We start from the raw sequence: 19,882 nt of genomic DNA, 5'->3' as shown, positions 1-19,882 counted from the left end.
ATTTTGAGTTTATTTTTGTGTATGGTGTTAGAAAGTGTTCTAGTTTCATTCTCTTACAAATGGTTGACCAGTTTTCCCAGCATCACTTATTAAAGAAATTGTCTTTAATCCATTGTACATTCTTGCCTCCTTTGTCAAAGATAAGGTGTCCATAGTTGTGTGGAGATAAATCCACTCCAGTGTTCTTGCCTGGAGAATCCCAGGGACGGGGGAGCCTGGTGGGCTGCCGTCTATGGAGTTGCACAGATTCGGACACTACTGAGGTGACTTAGCAGCAGCAGCAGCAGCATAAAGGGTTCCCAGGTGGCGCTAGTGGTAAAGAATTGGCCTGCCAACGCAGGAGACACAGGAGACAAGGATTCGATCCCTGAGTCAGGAAGAGCCCCTAGAGATGGAAATAAGAACCCACTCCAGTATTCTTGCTGTGAAATCTGATAAACAGAGGAGCCTGGTGGGCTACAGTCCATGGGGTCACAAAGAATCGAGCAAGACTCAGTGCCAATAGGGTAATAAATCATGAAGGGAATCAGTCAACGTAAAATTTTGTTCCATTGAAAATACACTGAAGTTGTTTCTCTGGACATAGAAAAAAATCCCTGAGTCCTGTAATAGCAGATGTATTTTTCCAGCAATATCATCATTTGTAAGAACAAGGTCACAATGCAGGGAAAAGTCTAATTTTCCAAAAACTAGAAAAAGATTGAAAGAGTTCTGTTTGTGGAGATCTCTTGTTCAAATAGTTGAAAGTTTCAGTTCAGGGGTTCCGTCACTCAGCACCAAGAGAAATTAGGTTTGAAAAAATTAAAGATGTTGAGGAGGATGCTCATCAGATGCGACAAGAGACTCTTATGGTGCAGCCACCGTGTCATTATAACTGGTAGACAGACTTGGGCTTCCTAAGGTCTGCTCTCCTGGCACTAAAGTGAACACAGGAGAAGAAAAGCAGCCAAGCAAAGACTGAGTCCTGAGGCCAACAGAGCACCTGTCAGGGGCTTCCTGGGAACACCGCCTCCTGCAGAAAAGAAACAGGTGTTGGTCCAGGAGGCTGAGGAACTCCTGTCACTTTCCTGGGGCTGCCCCTCCCTAACCCCCCCCCCAACCCGCCCTCACTGAGGGGCTCCTATGTCCTCCACCCCCACCCCCACCCCAGGCCCAGCAGCTTCTTGTCACCTCCTCCTTCCTTCCTGCATCACAGAGTCACCCCAGGCCCTGACGCCCCTGCTCAGGCTCAGGACTGGAGCCAGTGAGGAATCAATCTGCTCCCTTTACTCAGGTCTGGATCCTCCCCGAGAGGGGCCTCAAGGACCAGGGAGCAGGTCCTCAGAGGACGGGCCTTGCTTTCTGACAGCCTTGAGAGGCTGCAGGCAAACCTCCTTCTTTAGCTCCCCTCCAGCCTCTGAGCCAGCAGCACACACAGATCTCAGGACCAGAGGCCCTGCCCCCATCTCTTCCTGGTCCCCCCAGCTGGGCGTCTCTATCCCAGCTCAGGCCCACCATCCCCGGGCACCTCTGCTCAAGGCAGGGCCACTCAGTGATGGGGCTCTGGGTCCCCAGAAGGCTGGTGAGGTGCAAACCACAGGCTGAACCACAACTGCTGCTGCTCCAGGAGCACAGGCCTGGCCTCACCCCTTCCCCCAGTCTCTGCTGTGGGGCTCCTGCCTTGCCTGCTTGACCCAAGCCACTTCCTGTGAGAACAGGCCTTTGGAGTTGGGTCTGTAAAGGCCTTCCCACCCCTTCCTCCTGGGATGAGAGCCCAGCCCCTCTCATCTTGGCCCCTGGGTGGGTCCCCTTCCCGCTGACACATCATGTGGAGCCCCCATGCTGCTCTCAGCCCCCGGGAGTCCTGCCCTCGCCCTGAGTGCCTGCTATTCTCACACCACCTACCCTGGGCACTGCCAGCCAGCAGTCTGTGCAACTTCAACTGGCCCCCAGCTTTCCTGCACCCAGCCACCCCCCCACTTCCTATTGTCATCTGACAGTGAGGAGCTATCAGAACTGAGGCCTGAGCTTGTCTGAGTTCTTGCTGTCAGGTTATATGAGGTCTTACTCACCTGGCTCATTTCCAGGATAAGGAGGTTCAGTGAAGGGCAGGGGTTTCATGGGATTCCCAAATCCAGGAGGAAGGTGTGGGAAGGCATTTGCAGACCCTACTCCAAAGGCCTCTTCTCATATGAAGTGGCATGGCAAGCAGGCAAGCAGGAGCCCCACAGTAGAGACTGTGGGAAGGGGATAGGCTAGGCCTGTGCTCCTGAAGCAGCAACAGTTGTGACTCAGCCTGTGGGACTCCCCTCCTTGTCCCCACACTAGGCCCTGTGCCCCTGCCTTCCCTCTGAATTCTGCCCTTAGTACCTCTTTTTGTAAAGGATCCAGGCTAAGATGCCCATTATGACAAAAATGGCAAGAACCCCAGGGATGATCCAGGTGATGCGACTGATGGCTGGGGCCATGGGCTGCTCTGTAGGCGGGACTGTGGTCTGCACTGTAGGCGGGACCATGGTCGGTGATGCTGCAAGGAGAGTAAGAGTGAAGCCCTTGTCCAGACCCCAAGCTCGGCAGATGCCTCCTCGCTCCCCTGACTCAGGTACCCCTATTATGCAGAATTTACACCCATCACGTGGAAGCCCCTGAGATAGATCCTCAGGCAAGACAGGGGGAAGGGAGGAGCCCACTCCTCACAGGGCTCTGACAGCTAATGGGTGAGCAAGGTTTCCAACACAGGCACTCAATCCCGCTATGACATCAGAGATGGTGACATGAGGATGGAGTCCTCAGGAGCTACAGTAGAGGTGGTATTGACAGATTTCCAGAAGAAGGATTGGTGACATTTGAAAGAAGATTCTGGAAAGAGGGTACAGTGAGAAATAAACCCCAGAAATCAAAAAGATGTCTACAGGTTTGGAATTAGCAAAAATCCATGCTGAGTTGACCAAAGGCCTGTGCTGTGAGGAGAGACGTCAGGAGGTGGAAGAGGAAGGCTATGACAGAGTATCCCCGGGTCATTGCTCTCCCAGGAACAACTCACCTTCCGATGGATCACTTCCTCAAACACACACACACACACGGGAGTGGGTCCATGTCACCATGAGAGGAGGATCACTTTCTCCTCCCTTCTCACTTACCCGTGGTCTTCAACATTTCCTCCCAGCGCACCATGAAAGCCTGAAGCCAAGCGCGACAGTCTCCCATGGAGACTTTCTTCAAGAAGTCAGTCACAGCTTTGTCACTCTCCCACTTCGCTTTCATCCATCTGCCTCCAGGGTGATCCACTCTCCAGTGGCCATTCTCCGAATCAAAGTGGAGGCTCATTTGTCCATTCAAGCCAAACTGCCAGGATCCACTGATGTGTCTGTCATCCTCACAGCGACATGCCATCCTGGCCTGCAGGGTGAGGGGGTCTGCTCCCACCGTGGGAAAGAAAGAGCTCAGCCTCTGGGCTTGACAGATTCTTTGCCCCACCTGGGTCCACTTCTCTTGGCCCAGCTAATGTGGCCCTGTGCTCTCCCCAAAGGCCACTCCTTCCACTGGTGCTGGGAGCCAGCGTGGGGTATCCCACCCGTGGCAAAGGTCATGAGGAAAGGGGCCTGACAAAACGCAAAGGCGAGATCAGGCCTCGAGGAAAACCCCCTGGGCTTTCTCGAACATCTGCCCCCAAAACCACAGTCTGCCTGCCTTACTGCATTATGCTCTCACCAACTCCTCTGACATTAACAGGGGGCTGTCCCCCCACCACCTTTCTCTGGAAAGAGTTAACTTAGAGCTCCAGCTAACAGTCTCCTGCATATAAAAGGAGTGTTTTGGCTCAAACCCCTCTGATGGCTCTCTAACTTGCCTTACCCAGACCTTTACAACTACACATGTGATTATTTACACGCTCCCAACTGTGAGAGGCACGGAAAGCCTAAAACATAGAGCCTTTCAAAGAGTTAAAAAGTTATTAGAGTAGCGCTGGTATATGATTTCACTGTTGAGCCAATACCTGTTGCTAAGTTCCCATATCTCTTACCCACTGTGCATCTGGGAGTATATTTGTTAACATAGTTAAAATGTAAAAAAATAAAAAATAAAAAAAAATGTAGCCTTGAAACTAACTGCATCAGACTTTTGAGCTAATTGGTTTTTTCTTTGTTGTAACTTACTGCACCTTTGCTCATTGAAAAATGTAACTTTGTTTGATACTTTCTGAGGCTGACATAGATTAGACATATAAAGAAAAAACACTTCAAGGGAAAATAACTTTTCTGGTTGAACAGCCTTTATCAAAAGAGGGTCTTAAAATGTTTCACAGGTCTCCAAGGCCAAAAGATAATATACACAACATCATTTGTGAAAAAGATATAAAAGTCCTTTTTTAAAATAAAGCTATGAGGTCTTGCTCACCAAAACAGCTTGGTCTCCCTGTGTCAATCATTCTCTCTCTCCCTCTCTCTTTTTTCAGGCTGATCCCTTAGAACATAGAGGCTCCCTGCGTTCACTTATTTGCCCGGGTTTCTAAGACCTAAACGGAAAGATGTTCTGCGTCTTCACTCCCTCGGGAGACCAGGAGGACACCTGTGGCCTCCGTGAACAGGGCAAACTTATTGTCTTGAAGTTTTATTGGCTTTCTATGTAAACCAAGAAATATCAGCCTCTTTCTCTCTATTGTCTTATCTACAACATTCTTTTCTTATCTCTCTTTAAATCAATCGCCGACTCCATCCCTGCTTCAAATTACCCTAAATCCACCAGGACTAGACCCTGACAAGTGGCGCCCGGAACAGGCTATAGGGAAGGACCAATATCCAATTATATTTTTTACTTATAAACAGTGAATGTAGCTGAGCCCCTAATCCGGCCCTCCTGTACTTGGACTTTCTAACTCACCTCTGGCCATGCGTTTCTCCAGTGTGAAGTCATGCAGCTGGTCCTTGATCCAGTCCCTGATGTCTCTGAGCGTTTCAACCTGTATTTTCCAGGCCTTTATGGTTTTCACTTCTTCTCCTAGTAGACTTGTGAATATGATCTTAGCAAGACCACAATCATAGGAGAGAAAAAGCTCTCTGTCCACCTGGCCTTGAACCACACACCACGGCTGTCCAGGTCTGGGCTGAGGGTCAATGGTGAAGTTATAGGAAAGAGAGTGAGCATCTGTGAAGGCAAAGTGCAATAAGGGTGAGGTTGGGAGAAGAAGACCCATAGGCCTCCTCCCCCAGTTCTGTGAGAGCAGAGTAGGGCTGCAGGGCTGGGCTGACAGAACAGGACGGCTCTGCCTGCCGCCCCCAGCCCCTCACCAGGTACAACTGAGGAAGACGACGAAGCCTCAGTCAGGCAAGAAACACCACAACCCTGGATGTGCCCCATTTCCACTCTGCTCACAAGCTCCCCACGTGGCACTAACTGACACATACGTTTCCCAGGGATGGGCCAGGCTGGTTCAGAAGAAAAGGCCTAAATCCAGAGGACTGTCAGCTTCTCTCTGAGTGTTCTGTGGAAGATTCAGAGGGTGAGGGGGCTCTTCCTGAGGAAGCGGATCACAGCCAGTGGGGCTGGGGGTGGGGAAGATGAGCACAGAACCCAAAATGGGGAAGGGAGGGTTTATAATTATGGGTCACTGGGCTTAGCAAGGCCGGGGAGACATGGTGATCTTCAACTAGAATGGGTCTTGGAAGCCTGGAGAAAGACCTGGCCTACAGCATGAAATAAAGTCCAGAACTTCCGAGGCAGGTGGTAGAGGAGGGGATCCAAGGCTCAGAGAAGTGAATCTGCCGGAGCAACACCGTATGAAAGGGCAGGAAAGTGTGCAGCCCACTAGCTCCATGGGAAAGCCTGATGGACTCCATGGAGCCCAAGAGGAAAGCGTGGATGAGAAGCATCTCCAACAGCTCAAGGATGACTTTTGCAGAAAGTCAGGGATGGTGGGAAGAGACTATGTTCCTGTGGGCTTCTATCAGGAACAGGGATGGAATTTGTGGAAAAATCAGATTCCAGGTGGGGGTGCTCTAGGGCAGCAGAAAAGTGGGTGCAGGGGTCAAAGTGATTAGGGAGTCTCAGTGCCAGCCAGGGCCTGACTGCAGAGAATATGATGCTGGCTCATAGCACAGGGCGATCCTAAAGGCAAACCTATGGGCTGGAACGTAGATACAAACTAACTGGACCACTGAAAGAAATAAAGAGAGACAGAACACAAGGCTGATTGATAAGGAAGTCAAAGGCAGCCATCCCTACCAAACATCTGATCCAGGCCCATTTTCCAGATCTGAGCCACTTCTCAGATCTCAGCCACCAAAGTTAGAAGCCACATTCTAAAGAGGAGGGCCCTTTCATCACCACATCAAATGCAAAAGTCCTTCCATTCTTTCCCAAAGAGCCACATGGTTATTTACTGGGGTAAGTGAACCTGCAGAAGCAGAAACTACTCTCATATTCACAGTGCACTAGAGTGTTTCTAATATCAGGCACAGGATCCTTAGCATCATCATGGTCCCCAAGTGTTGAAGCGATGCTCAGAGTACCAGGCCATCAATGGACAGCAGTCCCAGGTTCTGCTTGCAGTGGTTATCACTGTGTCCACAGACCACACAACAGTCATTTCACATGCCCTGGACTTGTGACAGGCATGGAGACCTGAGTAGCTAGTAAATTATTGTGGGGTGAAAGCTACCGTATTAGTGAATTCCAGATTCAAACTTCAGACCCTACCTCCCCATGCTCCAATTGTCCGTGTACACAGTCCTCTCGAGGCCTGCAGGGGTGTGGTCCCTATCCTATCTCTATTTAACTAACACTGTGGACTTAGGTTTCCTGTAAGGGTACAGAAGAAATATTTGAGGCTTCACAGACCCTAGGTCTCTGCTGCAACCTGCTGTCCCAGCACAAAAGCAGTCACAATTGGTGAACGATGAGCATGGCTGGAGCTGCTTCTTGGGCAGATGACCCAGCAGAACCGGTGACATCAGAGCTATCTGTGGTCAGAAAGGTGCTACGTGCCATTTTCTACTTGAAGGCTCACAACACAGACCCCGAGTGTCCTGAAGCTAGGCCACGCCACTCATAGCAGGGAAAGTCACACCATCTAAACGTGGCTCCTGGTGTGGGCCTGGGGCCTGGCAGAGATGAGGCCTCTGGTCATGGACTGGGGTTGCCCATCGTGATGTGTGCTCATCAACCCCTAGTCATCAATTCAGCTAGGCCAGCCGTCATAGGATAGAAGTGGTTATGTGTTTTGGCATAGGCAGGGCCACAGGGAACAAACAAGACCCACCAGCAGCTGGCCTAGATGTGACGCTAGAGTTGTTGTAAGGCCACTATCCTCTGCTCACACCTGTGGATTCCTGTATGGCACTTTGGACCAAGATAGCTACTCTGTAATAAAGGAGCAGGGGCATTAGCCCATAGCTGCCGGACGGTTTTTAATTTCCTTAGAAAAAGTACTGCATGCTGAAGACAAATCATTCCCAAGACTAGAGAAAGAAAGCAAAACTTTAAAGGTGAATCCACTGCATCACCTTGTAGACGTTCAGAAAATAAAAAGCAGATGGTAGTAAGATTGTTAGTTCAAATATGTGTGTTTACACAATCTTAAAACTATTTTGTAAGAATATACCTATACCTCAGAGGCAACTATGTATAAAAAAATTACACAAACATTTTCAGTTCAAGCTAATAAAAGTGATATTGAGAAAGTATTCCACATCATTAAGTCTGTCTTCAAAAGTTGAGATGCTAAAGCACTCCTAAGGCATGGTGTTCTGGAAGACAAATCTGTTTCTGTGGTGCTGGGTGATGTATGTGACTGGCTGGCTCCAAATGGGCCTCGACAGGCACCTTCCTCCTGACGCTGGGGGACTGTGAGAGGAGAGTCAGACACAGGCCCCCAGGGCTTCACACAGCTCTGTGAGACACTGGGCCAGCTTCTGGAACTCCACCTCTCCTCTGGATCGAAGGCCCAGTACAAGCCATCACATAAATAGTTCATCAGGACAGTTGATAGTCTGGGCTATTTGGTAACCCTCTTTGAGTTATGCAGCCACATCAAACGGGTAGACGTCCACTTAGGGCGTTTGGCCAGAGTCATAAATACATGGGCTCTTTTAGTAGCAGCATGCTGACTTCTTAGTTGTGGCGTGCAGGATCCAGTTCCCCCACCAGAGATCAAACACAGGCCCCTGCATTGGAAGTTTGGAGTCTTAGCCACTGGATCACCAGGGAAGGCTGGAGAACTCATTTTTAAACAGACTTTCAAAAGCCATCCATCGATCCCATGTTTTTGTTGTTCCCCAGACAGTGAGAGTCCATGAGGAACAAGACTTGGAGAGGGATTGGCTTTGCTCGTAACTTGAAGTTGTCATCAATCATAGAGCTCCTAGCTGCCAGGTCTTTGTGGATGACTTCTTTCTGACCAGGCAGCTCATTCCACAGGCAATCTGAGCAGCCATGTGAACTAGGTTTTGTTGAGAAGTTTCCTGCAGACTATTGGCCTCTACATATTTGCACTGTCATAAAAACAATTTAAGATACCCCCAGTCCATGTAAGGCAGTCCACCATGGGCTTTCCCCCTTCTTCTGTTCACACATGGGTAATAGGAAGATTTCTGTGATGAAGATCTCGTAGCTCACAACTTTCAGGGAGCATCGCTGTCACCTGAATTTCAGAAGCTCGATCTCTAACTGTTTTTACAACTGCTTGTTGCTCTTTATCTGGATCTTTTTCATCTACATAAACCCCATGGAAAGTACATCAAAAGGTACCTTCTTAGAGTACTTCTTTTGAGTTCCTCTCCCTGGATAGATATTTTGATATCATTCACCTTAGCTCTGGCCTCCAAAAGAGCAACACTTCTCAAGTCCCACTCCTCTACCCACAAGGTTGGATAACTGGAGATGGGAGTTGTACTGTTGGGTGTGTTGCCTCTCACATACTGAGACATCTGGGAATGACTGGGACTGAGACAGCCCTTGGGAACTACTGCTGGCGCTGATGCTATCTTCCAGTTCAATCCTTTTCATACGATGAAGATGCAAATACTACTACTGCAAGAAATATAACTGGACAGCAAATCCCTAGGCTGATATAAAACACACGTGTAGACACGGCTGGAGCTGCACGTATAGGATCATAAATGGGTTCCTCTGCTGGTTGTTCTGTCCAATACTGAAGTTTTCCTTCCTCAATTTCTGGATGGCAACTTTTCCTTCATTTCAACTCTGAGATGTGAAGCTTTTTGAAGTTACTGTCAAGCTGAGCTGCATTTAGTATCATAACTTCAGAATCTACTTTGCCAGGACAGGACAGCTGGAGCCCAAACACTGATACAGTGCATGGGAGTTCCGGGGTGGGGGGGGGGGGGGGGCGGCCTGGGCCGCAGGCAGCCTAGCGGACCCAAGCTGTACCAGCAGCGGCCAGCCGGATCCCCATTCCAGGGAGACGGCCCTGTACATCCATCCTGCTGTGAGTGTCCGCCGCCACCGCCGAGGAGAAGCCAGGCCACCTGCTGCCGCCCACCCAGCCCAAGCCCTTGATAGACAAATAGCTCCTACCCCAGCCACACTGCCAGTGTTAACTGATCCGTGATAAAGAGCGCAGGTCTTTCAAGGGCCCAGAGCAAGTAGGAAAAAGACCTAATTCACATCAGCAGTAGTAAGAAGGGACCAGAAAGCTGTAGGGAAGGGATCTGTGGCCCTCTAGGGTCTAGAGCAGTAGGCAGGGGCCTACATGCCTTCAGCATTAGTAAGAAGGGACCAGAATGCAGTAGGGAAGGGAGGTACATCTCTTCAGCATAGTAAGAAGGGACCAGAGAGTCATAAGGAAGGACCTGCCACGCCTTCTTTTGCCAAGAACAGTATGTAAGGGAGCTACTTTCCTTCAGCCGTAGTAAGGAGGGAGCAGAGAGCATTAGGAAGGGACCTTCTGGTCCTTCAAGGGCCAAGAGGAGTAGGGAAGAGGCTACTTCCCTCAGTAGTAGTAAGAAGGGAGCAGAGAGCAGTAGGGAAGGGACCTACTGGTCCTTTAAGGGCTGAGAGCTGTGGGAAGGATCTACTTCTCTTCAGCAGTAGTAAGAATGTACCAGAGGGCAGTAGGGAAGGGACCTGCTGGTCCTTCAAGGGCTGTGAGCAGTAGGGAAGGATCTACTTCCCTCAGCAGTAGTAAGAAGGAACCAGAGAGCATTTCAGAAGGGACCTGCTGATCCTTCGTGGCTGAGAACAGTAGAGAAGTGGCCTACATCCCTTCAGCAGTAGTAAGAAAGGACGAGAGAACAGTAGGTAAATTACCTACTTCCCTTCAGCATTAGCAAGAAGGGACCAGAGGCAGTAGGGAAGGGACCTTGTGGTCCTTCAAGGGCAGAGAGCAGTAGGGAAGGGACCTACTTCAGTTTATCAGTACTATGAAGGGACCCGAAGGGGCTCTGTGCGCAGATCATCAATTCAGTTCAGTTGCTCAGTCGTGTCCGACTCTTTGTGACCCCATGAACCGCAGCACACCAGGCCTCCCTGTCCATCACCAACTTCCAGAGTCCACCCAAACCATGTCCAATGTGTCGGTGATGCCATCCAACCATTTCATCCTCTGTCGTCCCCTTTGCCTCCTGCCCTCAATCTTTCTCAGCATCAGGGTCTTCTCAAATGATTCAGCTCTTCATATCAGGTGGCCAAAATATTGGAGTTTCAGCTTCAGCATAAGTCCTTCCAATGAACACCCAGGACAGATCTCCTTTAGGATGGACTGGTTAGATCTCCTTGCAGTCCAAGGGACTCTCAAGAGTCTTCTCCAACATCCCAGTTCAAAAGTATCAATTCTTCGGCACTCAGCTTTTTTTATAGTCCAACTCTCACATCCACACATGACCACTGGAAAAACCATAGCCTTTACTAGATGGACCTTTGTTGACAATGTCTCTGCTTTTGAATATGTTGTCTCAGTTGATCATAACTTTTCTTCCACGGAGTAAGCATCTTTTAATTTCATGGCTGCAATCACCATCTGCAGTGAGTTTGGAGCCTCCCCACAAAATAAAGTCAGCCACTGTTTCCACTGTTTCCCCATCTATTTCCCATGAAGTGATGGGACCAGATGCCATGATCTTTGCTTTCTGAATGTTGAGCTTTAAGCCAACTTTTTCACTCTCCTCTTTCACTTTCATCAAGAGGCTCTTTAATTCTTCTTCCCTTTCTGCCATAAGGGTGGTGTCATCTGCATATCTGAGATTATTGATATTTCCCCCAGCAATCTTGATTCCAGCTTGTGCTTCTTCCAGCCCAGTGTTTCTCATGATGTACTCCGCATGTAAGTTAAATAATCAGGGTGACAATTTACAGCCTTGACAGACTCCTTTTCCTATTTGGAACCAGTCTATTGTTCCAAGTCCAGTTCTAGCTGTTGCTTCCTGACCTGCATACGGGTTTCTCAAGAGGCAGGTCAAGTGCTCTGGTATTCCCATCTCTTTCAGAATTTTCCACAGTTTCTTGAGATCCACACAGTCAAAGGCTTTGGCATAGTCAAGAAAGCAGAGATAGATGTTTTTCTGGAAGTCTTCTTGCTTTTTCGATGATGCAGCGGATGTTGGCAATTTGATTTCTGGTTCCTCTGCCTTTTCTAAAACCAGCTTGAACATCTGGAAGTTCACGGTTCACGTATTGCTGAAGCCTGGCCGCGGGAGCGCGGCGGCTGCGACAGGGGACAGGAGCAAGGCGGCTGCGACGGCGCAGAAGGGCTTGTGGTTTTTAGGGCGGCTCCAAGACTCCCACTTTCCGGGCCGGGCTGAGCTCTGGGGCGGGGGGGCGGCGGGGGGGCTCAACAGCATTTCCTGTAGCGTTCTGGCCCCCTCTTCTCCTAGAGTCACCTCCCAAACTCCCAGCATTACTGCTTCACCAAAGCACCCCTGTTCTGGCCCGGAGAACCCGCAAGTAGCCCGGGTGAGCCCGAGGAGTAAAGGACCCGGGGGAGGGAAAAGAGGAGAGGGCGGCTGCGCCACCCCGCAAGAAGTTTCGCGAACCCCCACGCACCCAACTTCCTCGCGCCGGCCGCCCTCCGGGCCCATCCCCCGCCCCCCGCGCGCAGGTTCATCCCGGAACTCACCGCCGTGAGTCCCGCTGAACCAGACGATGAGAAGCAAGTCCAGGAAGCCAAGACGGGTCTCGGGGCCACCCATCTCTCACTTTGCCTCCTGGATCTCGATTTTGCAGGCGTGGAGGATGCCAGGTCAGAGGAGCCGATCCGTTCTGGGGAGGCGGACACTGCGCTTCTGGCGCTGCCGGCGCTGCTCCGCCCGCACGCCCCGCCCCGCGGGCAGCGGTCATTAACCTGCGGCTTCCCCAGACTGCTAACTCGCAGCCAGGGTGTTGCCACTTCCTCCTCTTCCCACTTGTTGGAGGCGTTTCGTGGGCTAATAGCCAGAATATTCCTAGTTAGATCATTTTGTCATTTTGATCTCCCTAATAGAAATTGATCAGAGGTCAGGGAAGAGTTTCTGGCAAGAAGGTCATGGAGGGGCGAGATCGGGGCTTCCTACTTCCCCATCTTGAGCTTGCCTTGGATGATCACTGACCTTTTCATTGTACTGAGTTTCCTTAGGGTTTTTCATACCATCTTATGAAAACCTGAAGGAACTTTTCAGCCAACCCAGTTATTGTTTCCGGTGCCAGTTCAGGTGGCAGACTTAATTGATAAACGTCGTCTGTGTCCTGACAGGTCCACTGATCTGCCCTTCTCTCATCTCTCTTCCTCTACTCCTGCTTCCTGAGTCCCAGAGACACAGCAGTATTGAAATTAGGCCAGTTCATCACTCTGCAGGTTTGCTTCGGTCCCATTTGTTTATTTTTCCCAAAATTTCAATGCCAGTGCATTTTGAAGAAGGATTCTGTGTAATTCTACAGGTTGTTTGCCTCTCGGTTTTTTTTTTGTATAATTGTACAACTTTGAAAGTTACATAAGTTATAATGATCCAGTATTATTTGTCATTCAAAACAAAACAAAACAACTTTCTCTTGCTCCCAGCAACCAGCCAAGGGGAATTAAAGTTCCTGAAAGAAGGCCAGTTCAAGATGGCTTCTACTCTGGTAGAAACAGAAAACAAAAAGATAAGGAAAAGCAGTAAAGAAACAGATCCTCATCAAACTTACATACTTTTGCACAGCAAAGGAAACCGTAAACAAAACAAAAAAGGCAAACTACAGACTGGGAGAAAAGATTTGCAAAGGATGCAGCTGACAAGGGCTTAATTTCCAAAATATACAAAAAGCTCTTACAACTCAATAATAAAAACAGGGAACCCAATCAAAGAATGAGCAGAAGATCTAAATAGACATTTCTCCAAAGAAGGCATACACATGGCCAAGAGGCATGTGAAAAGAGGCTCAATATCAATATTTTTTATTTTTAATTAATTTAAATTTATATTCATTAGAGTATATAGGTGATTAAAAATGTGTGTTAGTTTCAGGTGTACAGCAAAGTGATTCAATTAAGCATATACATGTATCTATTTTTTTTTACAAATTCTTTTCCCATTTATGTTATTATAGAATATTAAGCAGAGTTCCCTATGCCACACAATAAGTACTTGTTATCTATTTTAAGTATAGTAGTGTATATATGTCAATCCTAAACTCCCAGTTTATCTCTCTCCATCACCTATCACCTCTGGATATATGCCTAGGAGTGGGATTGCTGAATCATATGGTAGCTCTGAACCTGCCTGCAATGCAGAAGACCTGGGTTTAATCCCTGGGTCAGGTCCTGACCCAGACGGTGGGAGCCATTTGGCTTTTTAACAAGTAGGACAGGCATGTTATAAGGAGAGTGAGTAGGGCACAGGAGACCCTGACGCAGCAGCTTAGAGATGTTGGGTTTTAATCCCTGTTGATGTATTTGGGAAACAGGATATTGAGGTTGATTGGGAAACTTTGTTGGATCTTTCAGACAAATATAAATGGGAGTATGGTGGGAGGCGATGGAGGGGTTATCAGTATCCCAGACTATAGGGTTTACAGACGAGGAGGGTAGTGGGGGAGGTGAAGAAATAGTAGGTTCGAGAAGCAGTAGCCAGGCCAGGTCAGGAGAAAGATTTGGAACAGTGAGGAAAGCCTTGAATTTGGAGAGTAGATCCCTTCCAAGGATTGGAGTGGGGCAATTTGGGAGTACGAGGAAAGAATGAGAGAATGGGGTATTTTGAAGTGTGCAAGGCAGAGGCTTGGTAATCTGTGATGTAGGCGCTAAACCGTCAACCCCCACGACAGAGATCTGAAAGACTTTAGTTTTTCTGGAATAAGCAGGCGTGGCAGAACAGGTGGCCTCTGTGTTGATAAGAAAAGAGATTGGCTTCCCTGCCACTGTGAGATACCCTGGACTCTGTAAAGGTGATGAGAGTTGGGGCCTGGGGCCCTGGGCACCTTCAGTCTTCAGTGGCCAGTCCGAGGAGCCTGGGCAGAGCTGGGTCTGAGGATTCCTGCTCAGGACCAGGAGATGTCTGGATCCCTAGAGAGGGATTAGGGCATTAGGGATTAGTGTCCCTTGAGAGTCCTTTGGACAGCAAGGAGATCTAACTGGTCCATCCTAAAGGAAATCAATCCCGAACACTCATTGGAAGGACTGATGCTGAAGCTGAAGCTCCAATACTTTGGTCACCTGATGCCTTTTTTAGCTTTTTTTGAATGTCTGGGGATGATTGGGAAATAAAATAGGTATTCAGGACAACAGTATCTTCTTTTGAACTTGGATCTAATTTTGTATATTTTTGTAGGGACAGAATTCTAGCTAGGTTAACAGAACAATGCCTTCTGATAATCTAGCTAGAATTTATGCTGCACTTTCATCTGGTCTTTGAGTTATTTCTCTGAGTTTATCAAAGTTAACAGCCTTATGTCCTGCTTTTTGGAGGGCTGTAGTAAGGCAAGTCACCATGTGATTATAGGCTGTTCACCCAAGATGCCTTACCTGGTAGGCCCAGTCAGAGTTGTCCCTGGGAATGGCAGCTAGGTCTATAGGTTTAATATCATCAGTTTGATGTATTTCATGGGCATGAGCCTGAGAAGCTTGACAGACTTGTTCTTTCTCTTCTGGGAGGAGGGTAGAAGAGAGTATAATGAAATATCATGCCAGGTCAAGTCATAAGACTGGGTGAGGTATTTAAATTATTTTAAATAAAAGTGTCCCTTGAGAGTCTCTTGGACAGCAAGGAGATCTAACCGGTCCATCCTAAAGGAAATCAATCCTGAACATTCATTGGAAGGACTGATGCTGAAGCTGAAGCTCCAATACTTTGGTCACCTGATGCAAAGAACTGACTTATTGGAAAAGACCCTGATTCTGGGAAAGATTGAAGGCAGAAGGATAAGGGGACGACAGAGGATGAGATGGGTGGATGGCATACTGACTCGATGGACATGAGTCTGAGTAAGCTCCGGGAGTTGGTGATGGACTCCCAGATTTCCCGATGGGAAGCCAGGCATGCTGCAGTGCATGGGGTCTCAAAGAGTCAGACATGACTGAGCAACTGAACTGAACTGAAACAAGTGTCAGGGTCAGAGGAAAAAGAACCAAGATGTTTCTTGATTTGAGATAAATTGGAGAAGGAGAATGAGACAGGTACCCGAACAATGCCTTCTGTACCAGCCACCTGTACTAAGGGAAGGAGAGGAGCAGGAGAGATTCAAGGTTCTGTTTCTTTATGGCCCTTTGCAGCCAGGTGTGAGGAGGGGATTTAGGGAGGTTGGGATGGGACTTGAGACTCTGGTAGCAGGGGTGGATCAAAGCCCCAGAGCCCCTTCCAAACAGGCTTGGAGGGAGGGTGAGAAGTGGTGGCAGCCTGCACCTGAGAGCAAGCAGAGAGGGGGAACCTAAGGTGGAGGTTGGGGAACTGGGTCTGCTACAGTGGGATTAGAGGCTATTGGAGGTGCACTGTGGTCAGAAGGCTCAAAAGAAGAGGAAAAATCTGAACAGGGATCAGGAGATATAGTATTGGGGGGATGTGGCCCAGGATGGGCTAAAAGTATTTCAGGAGTAGAACAGGAAGTACAGAGAGGACCAAGGGTGGAAAGCAAAGAAAGCCTGAACATAAGGGATCTCTGACCACTTGCCATTGCGGCAGCCGAAGTTATAGAGGTCCCGTAAAGTACTGGAATGGAGAGTTCCGTTTTCTGGCCATTGGAACCTAATATCCAGTTGAGATTGTGGCCAGACCATGTTAGGGTGATAAGTGAGTCGCATTGGCCTTATCTCTCCTTGAAAACCCAAGGTTTTTAGGTTTTGGAGAAGGCAGCCTAAAGGGGTAGATTTTGTAGGTTGGGACTGAGAATTTCCCATTATAGACGAATAGGGAGGGAGGGCAAACTGGGGAGAGAGAAAAACGAGGAGAAAAGTCTCAGAGAAAAGGCGTACCCACTCTCATGGGCTTCTCAGACAGCCAGACAGCGGCAGGGTCTACCTTGAAATCAGTTCAGTTCAGTCACTCAGTCGTATCCGACTCTTTGCAACCTGATGGACTGCAGCACGCCAGGCTTCCCTGTCCAACTCCTGGAGTTTATTCAAACTCATGTCCATTGAATCCGTGATGCCATCCAACCACCTCCTCCTCTGTCATCCCCTTCTCCTCCTGCCTTTAATCTTTCCCAGCATCAGGGTATTTTCTAATGAGTCAGTTCTTCACATCAGGTGGCCAAAGGATTGGAGTTTCAGCTTCAGCATCAGTCCTTCCAATGAATATTCAGGATTGATTTCATTCAGGATGGACTGGTTAGATCTCCTTGCTATTCAAGGGACTCTCAAGAGTCTTCTCCAACACCACACTATAGTTCAAAAGCACCAATTCTTCGGTGCTCAGCATTTAATTTTTTTGAAATGGGCGTCCCCTATTTCAAAGTGGGACCAGGGCCCAAGCGCTGAGGGGATCCTCTGCCTAGCTCTAGGGCTTCAAAAACCAGACCAGAAAAAGAGGATCCCAGAGAGCAGGAATTCACTCACCCCTGCAGCTGATGAAATTAGAGCCTGCGTGTGGATGTCAGTCCAGGAAGGCAAGTGGAGAGTCCCATCCTGGGGACTCCCTTCAGTTTCTTAGCAAGGTCCAAGGGAGGGAACCACCAAAGGTGGGCTCAGGAGAGGAGACCACCTAGTCGCAGTGGGTCTTCCCTCCCATGTTTCAGCACCAGAAACGTAAGGCAAGCGTGATGAAAAAGAGAGTGAGCCAGGCATTCAAGCAGAGAAAGATTTATTATAGGAAGAAAGAAAGAAAGTGACTGGCTAGAGAGAGAAACCAGTGCTCTCTTTTTACAGCCAACCCTTCTTATACCCTATGGATGGGAAATTGTGCCCTGGAGGAAGGGGGCCTCAGTTTGTCTTTAGCCTGCAGCTGGGGTCTTACGGTCACTTAGTCAAAGGGGTCTCAGGGTCGGGTGGTCACGTAGTCTTGAGAAACTGGAACCAGCAGGGGAAAACAGGATATCGCCTTAAGGAAGGTACAGTCTACCCTCCAGGGCAATGTGGCCACTGTGACTTCATCCCTTGATTGTCAGGTCACCACAATGGACCATATTTTAACAATACGCTATGAGCCCCTTGCGAACTGTAACATGTGCAATGTTTTTTCTAAGTTGGATCCCACCGCAGAGGCCTATAGGTACATGTTCACACTTTTATTGGCGGGGGGGTGGGGGGGGGCTCCCTTTTGACATCCAAGAAGCCTTCCTTAACCTCAGGAGTGGGCATCTTATCTCTGCTTCAGCAGAGCTCAACTTTTGCCACTAACTTTGTCCTTGGAGTGAGGACAAAGCTTGAATGTTATTCCACCTGACAAACACCAGTGTCCAGCCCAGGGGCCCACTGTTGCCTACCTCACCAGAACCCGGGTCGGTGCCACTTCTGGGGATCCACCCCTAACGGAAGCACAGGACCTGGAAGGGCAGGAGGGGCCGCGGCTTCAGGCCTGGCCTCCCATCCCTGTGCCCTTAGGTGAAGCTGAGGCTCCTGCCTCTGCCTTGTCTCTGGAGCATGGCTGCGCGATGCCTTTTCTCTCGCCTGGAATTGGTCATTGTTCTGCAGAGCTGGGTCCCCTCAGCCAAGGAGGAGGGAACTCTGTCTTGGTGAAGGAAGAAGATGAGTCTTTCTCATCCTTCCCTCAATCTTCTGAGCCAGGGGCTTGGGGCTTTGCCTGTTTCTTTCTTCAGATGTGTGTGTGTCTGTCTGATTTCCAGGTGTGTTTACAGGGGCCTGTAGATTAGCCAGGAGGTAGCAGGGAAGTTGTCCCCTCCCAGTGTTTGAGAGAGAGCCTGGCCCTCTGTCAACAGAAATAACCAAGAAACAGTTTATAATAAGAATAGAAAAGAGTTCTGTTGGAGCCAAACGAACAACTAGCCCAGTAGCCAGCTTTCAGATTACTCTGAGAAGATGCTCCAGAGAAGCAGGGTTTTCTGCACAGTCTTATATCTCGTCAGAACAAAGAACATTAAAGAAGTGAGACTTATATTTCTCCAATGATTCAAAAAAGAACAGACCAGCATGTACACATCCAGTCGGTACAGCCTTGGCCCCTGGGAAGGGCGTCTTACCCTCAAAGAAGGACCAGCATTGGAATCCCAGGAGGAAGGGCATTTAATTCTTCATTTTTAGCATGGACATTCTTTCCTTCTGGTCAGGGTGTCCTTTTCCCTAGTAATTAAAGCAGACATATAGTGTATGTTTGATAGGCCACAAACAGGCTATCTTAACTAACATAAAATTCAAGTGAACTCATGTATAAGCCAGAATGACTTTCCTATATCCCAATATGTGAAAATCTCTTTCATCACTGCTCTGGAATCTTGCCTCTTAGACCCCAAGGTAGACCCCTCCTGGCACTGCGCCTTTCTCTGGATCTTCTGGAAAGCAGACCCTTGGTTTATAACTCCTGCCTCTAGTCTTCCTCTTCACTCTGCCTGTTGCTGTGTCCTACCTTCTTCCCCAGGAGTCCTCTGGCCACCCTGTGCCCCGTGTTCATTTACCACGTTTTTCCGGATGTTCTGCCTCTTCACTATCTGCTGAACGTCCTGTGTGTCCAGACAGACTGTGAGCCTTTGGAGGATACATGTGTTAGTAGGTCAGGCATGTCTGATTCTTTGCAACCCCACTGACTGTAGCCCAGCAGGGATTTTCCAGGTAGGAATACTGGTGTGGGTTGCCATTTCCTTCTCCAGGGGATCTTCCCAACCCAGGGATCCAACTCGCACCTCCTGCATTGCAGGCAGATTCTTTATTGCTGAGCCACCTGGAAGCCCTGGCGGAGGACAGACCCTGTCTCGCACCGTCATAATTCTCCCCACACCCCACCTCATGCTCTGCTTACAGTAGCTGCTCCCCCAGCGTCTGACCATGGGAATGCACCTGGCAACCGTGAACACGCACTCAGTGATCTGCAGAATATGCCATGTTTTCTGAACCTCAGAGAGTCAGAGGAGTTAGGGCTGAGGATTTGGGGGCTGAGACCGCTGGGACCCAGAATGGAGGCCCCTCCCACTGGTGGCCCAGCCCTTCAGAGGTTTCCTTGTGGCCTCAGGGACACTGGGGACATAAAGCGCCCTTTTCTCCCACCCAGCGCTCACCTGAGTGTCCCTCTCTCAGCTGCTCACTCTCCGGACTACCTTTTCACTCTCCATACTCACTCCAAACCTGGACAGCCCCGCTTAACTTACGTGCTCCCCCTTCTCTTACTTTTCTCCTGCTAGTCAATAAGTAAGATGCATTCAGCTCATAAATCCAGACGGGAGTCCAGGTTTGAGAAGAAGATTTCAAGATGGGATTAACCTACAGGGATTTCATTGAAGAAAACCCCTGTGAGAGAAAAGGAGGAAGTCTGAGGAGGCTGGAGAACCATTCCGATGGACGCAGTTCTGACCCAAAGTGAAGGAGAGAGGGGCAGGAGGCAGGGTGGTGGCATCCCACACT

General features: G+C 49.0%; 1 protein-coding gene across 1 annotated transcript; it reads right to left on the bottom strand.

The window, feature by feature from the left end:
* Positions 1-846: 846 nt before the first annotated feature.
* On the bottom strand, positions 847-12,122 carry LOC128053436 (UL16-binding protein 3-like). The gene is made up of 5 exons (XM_052645954.1): positions 12,050-12,122; positions 4,861-5,124; positions 3,120-3,395; positions 2,350-2,506; positions 847-1,012 (listed from the first exon to the last, which is right to left on the bottom strand). The coding sequence occupies exons 1-5, from the start codon at positions 12,120-12,122 to the stop codon at positions 847-849; spliced, it is 936 nt and encodes a 311-aa protein (XP_052501914.1).
* Between the last annotated feature and the right edge of the window lie 7,760 nt (positions 12,123-19,882).

The sequence above is a fragment of the Budorcas taxicolor genome, chromosome 9 (assembly GCF_023091745.1).
Source record: "Budorcas taxicolor isolate Tak-1 chromosome 9, Takin1.1, whole genome shotgun sequence".
Lineage (NCBI taxonomy): Eukaryota > Metazoa > Chordata > Mammalia > Artiodactyla > Bovidae > Budorcas > Budorcas taxicolor.
The sequence above is the reverse complement of the archived record's forward strand: the minus strand, read 5'-3'. Positions and strand labels throughout refer to the sequence as shown.

Bases quoted from the DNA above. Each gene is read 5' to 3' on its own strand.
- LOC128053436 (XM_052645954.1), bottom strand. From the start codon at position 12,122: ATGGGTGGCCCCGAGACCCGTCTTGGCTTCCTGGACTTGCTTCTCATC. The intron at 3,396-4,860 runs GTGAGTTAGAAA...CGGTGGGAGCAG, and splicing joins GGAGAAACGCATGGCCAGAG to ACCCCCTCACCCTGCAGGCC. The intron at 2,507-3,119 runs GTAAGTGAGAAG...CTCTCCTTGCAG, and splicing joins GGAAATGTTGAAGACCACGG to CATCACCGACCATGGTCCCG.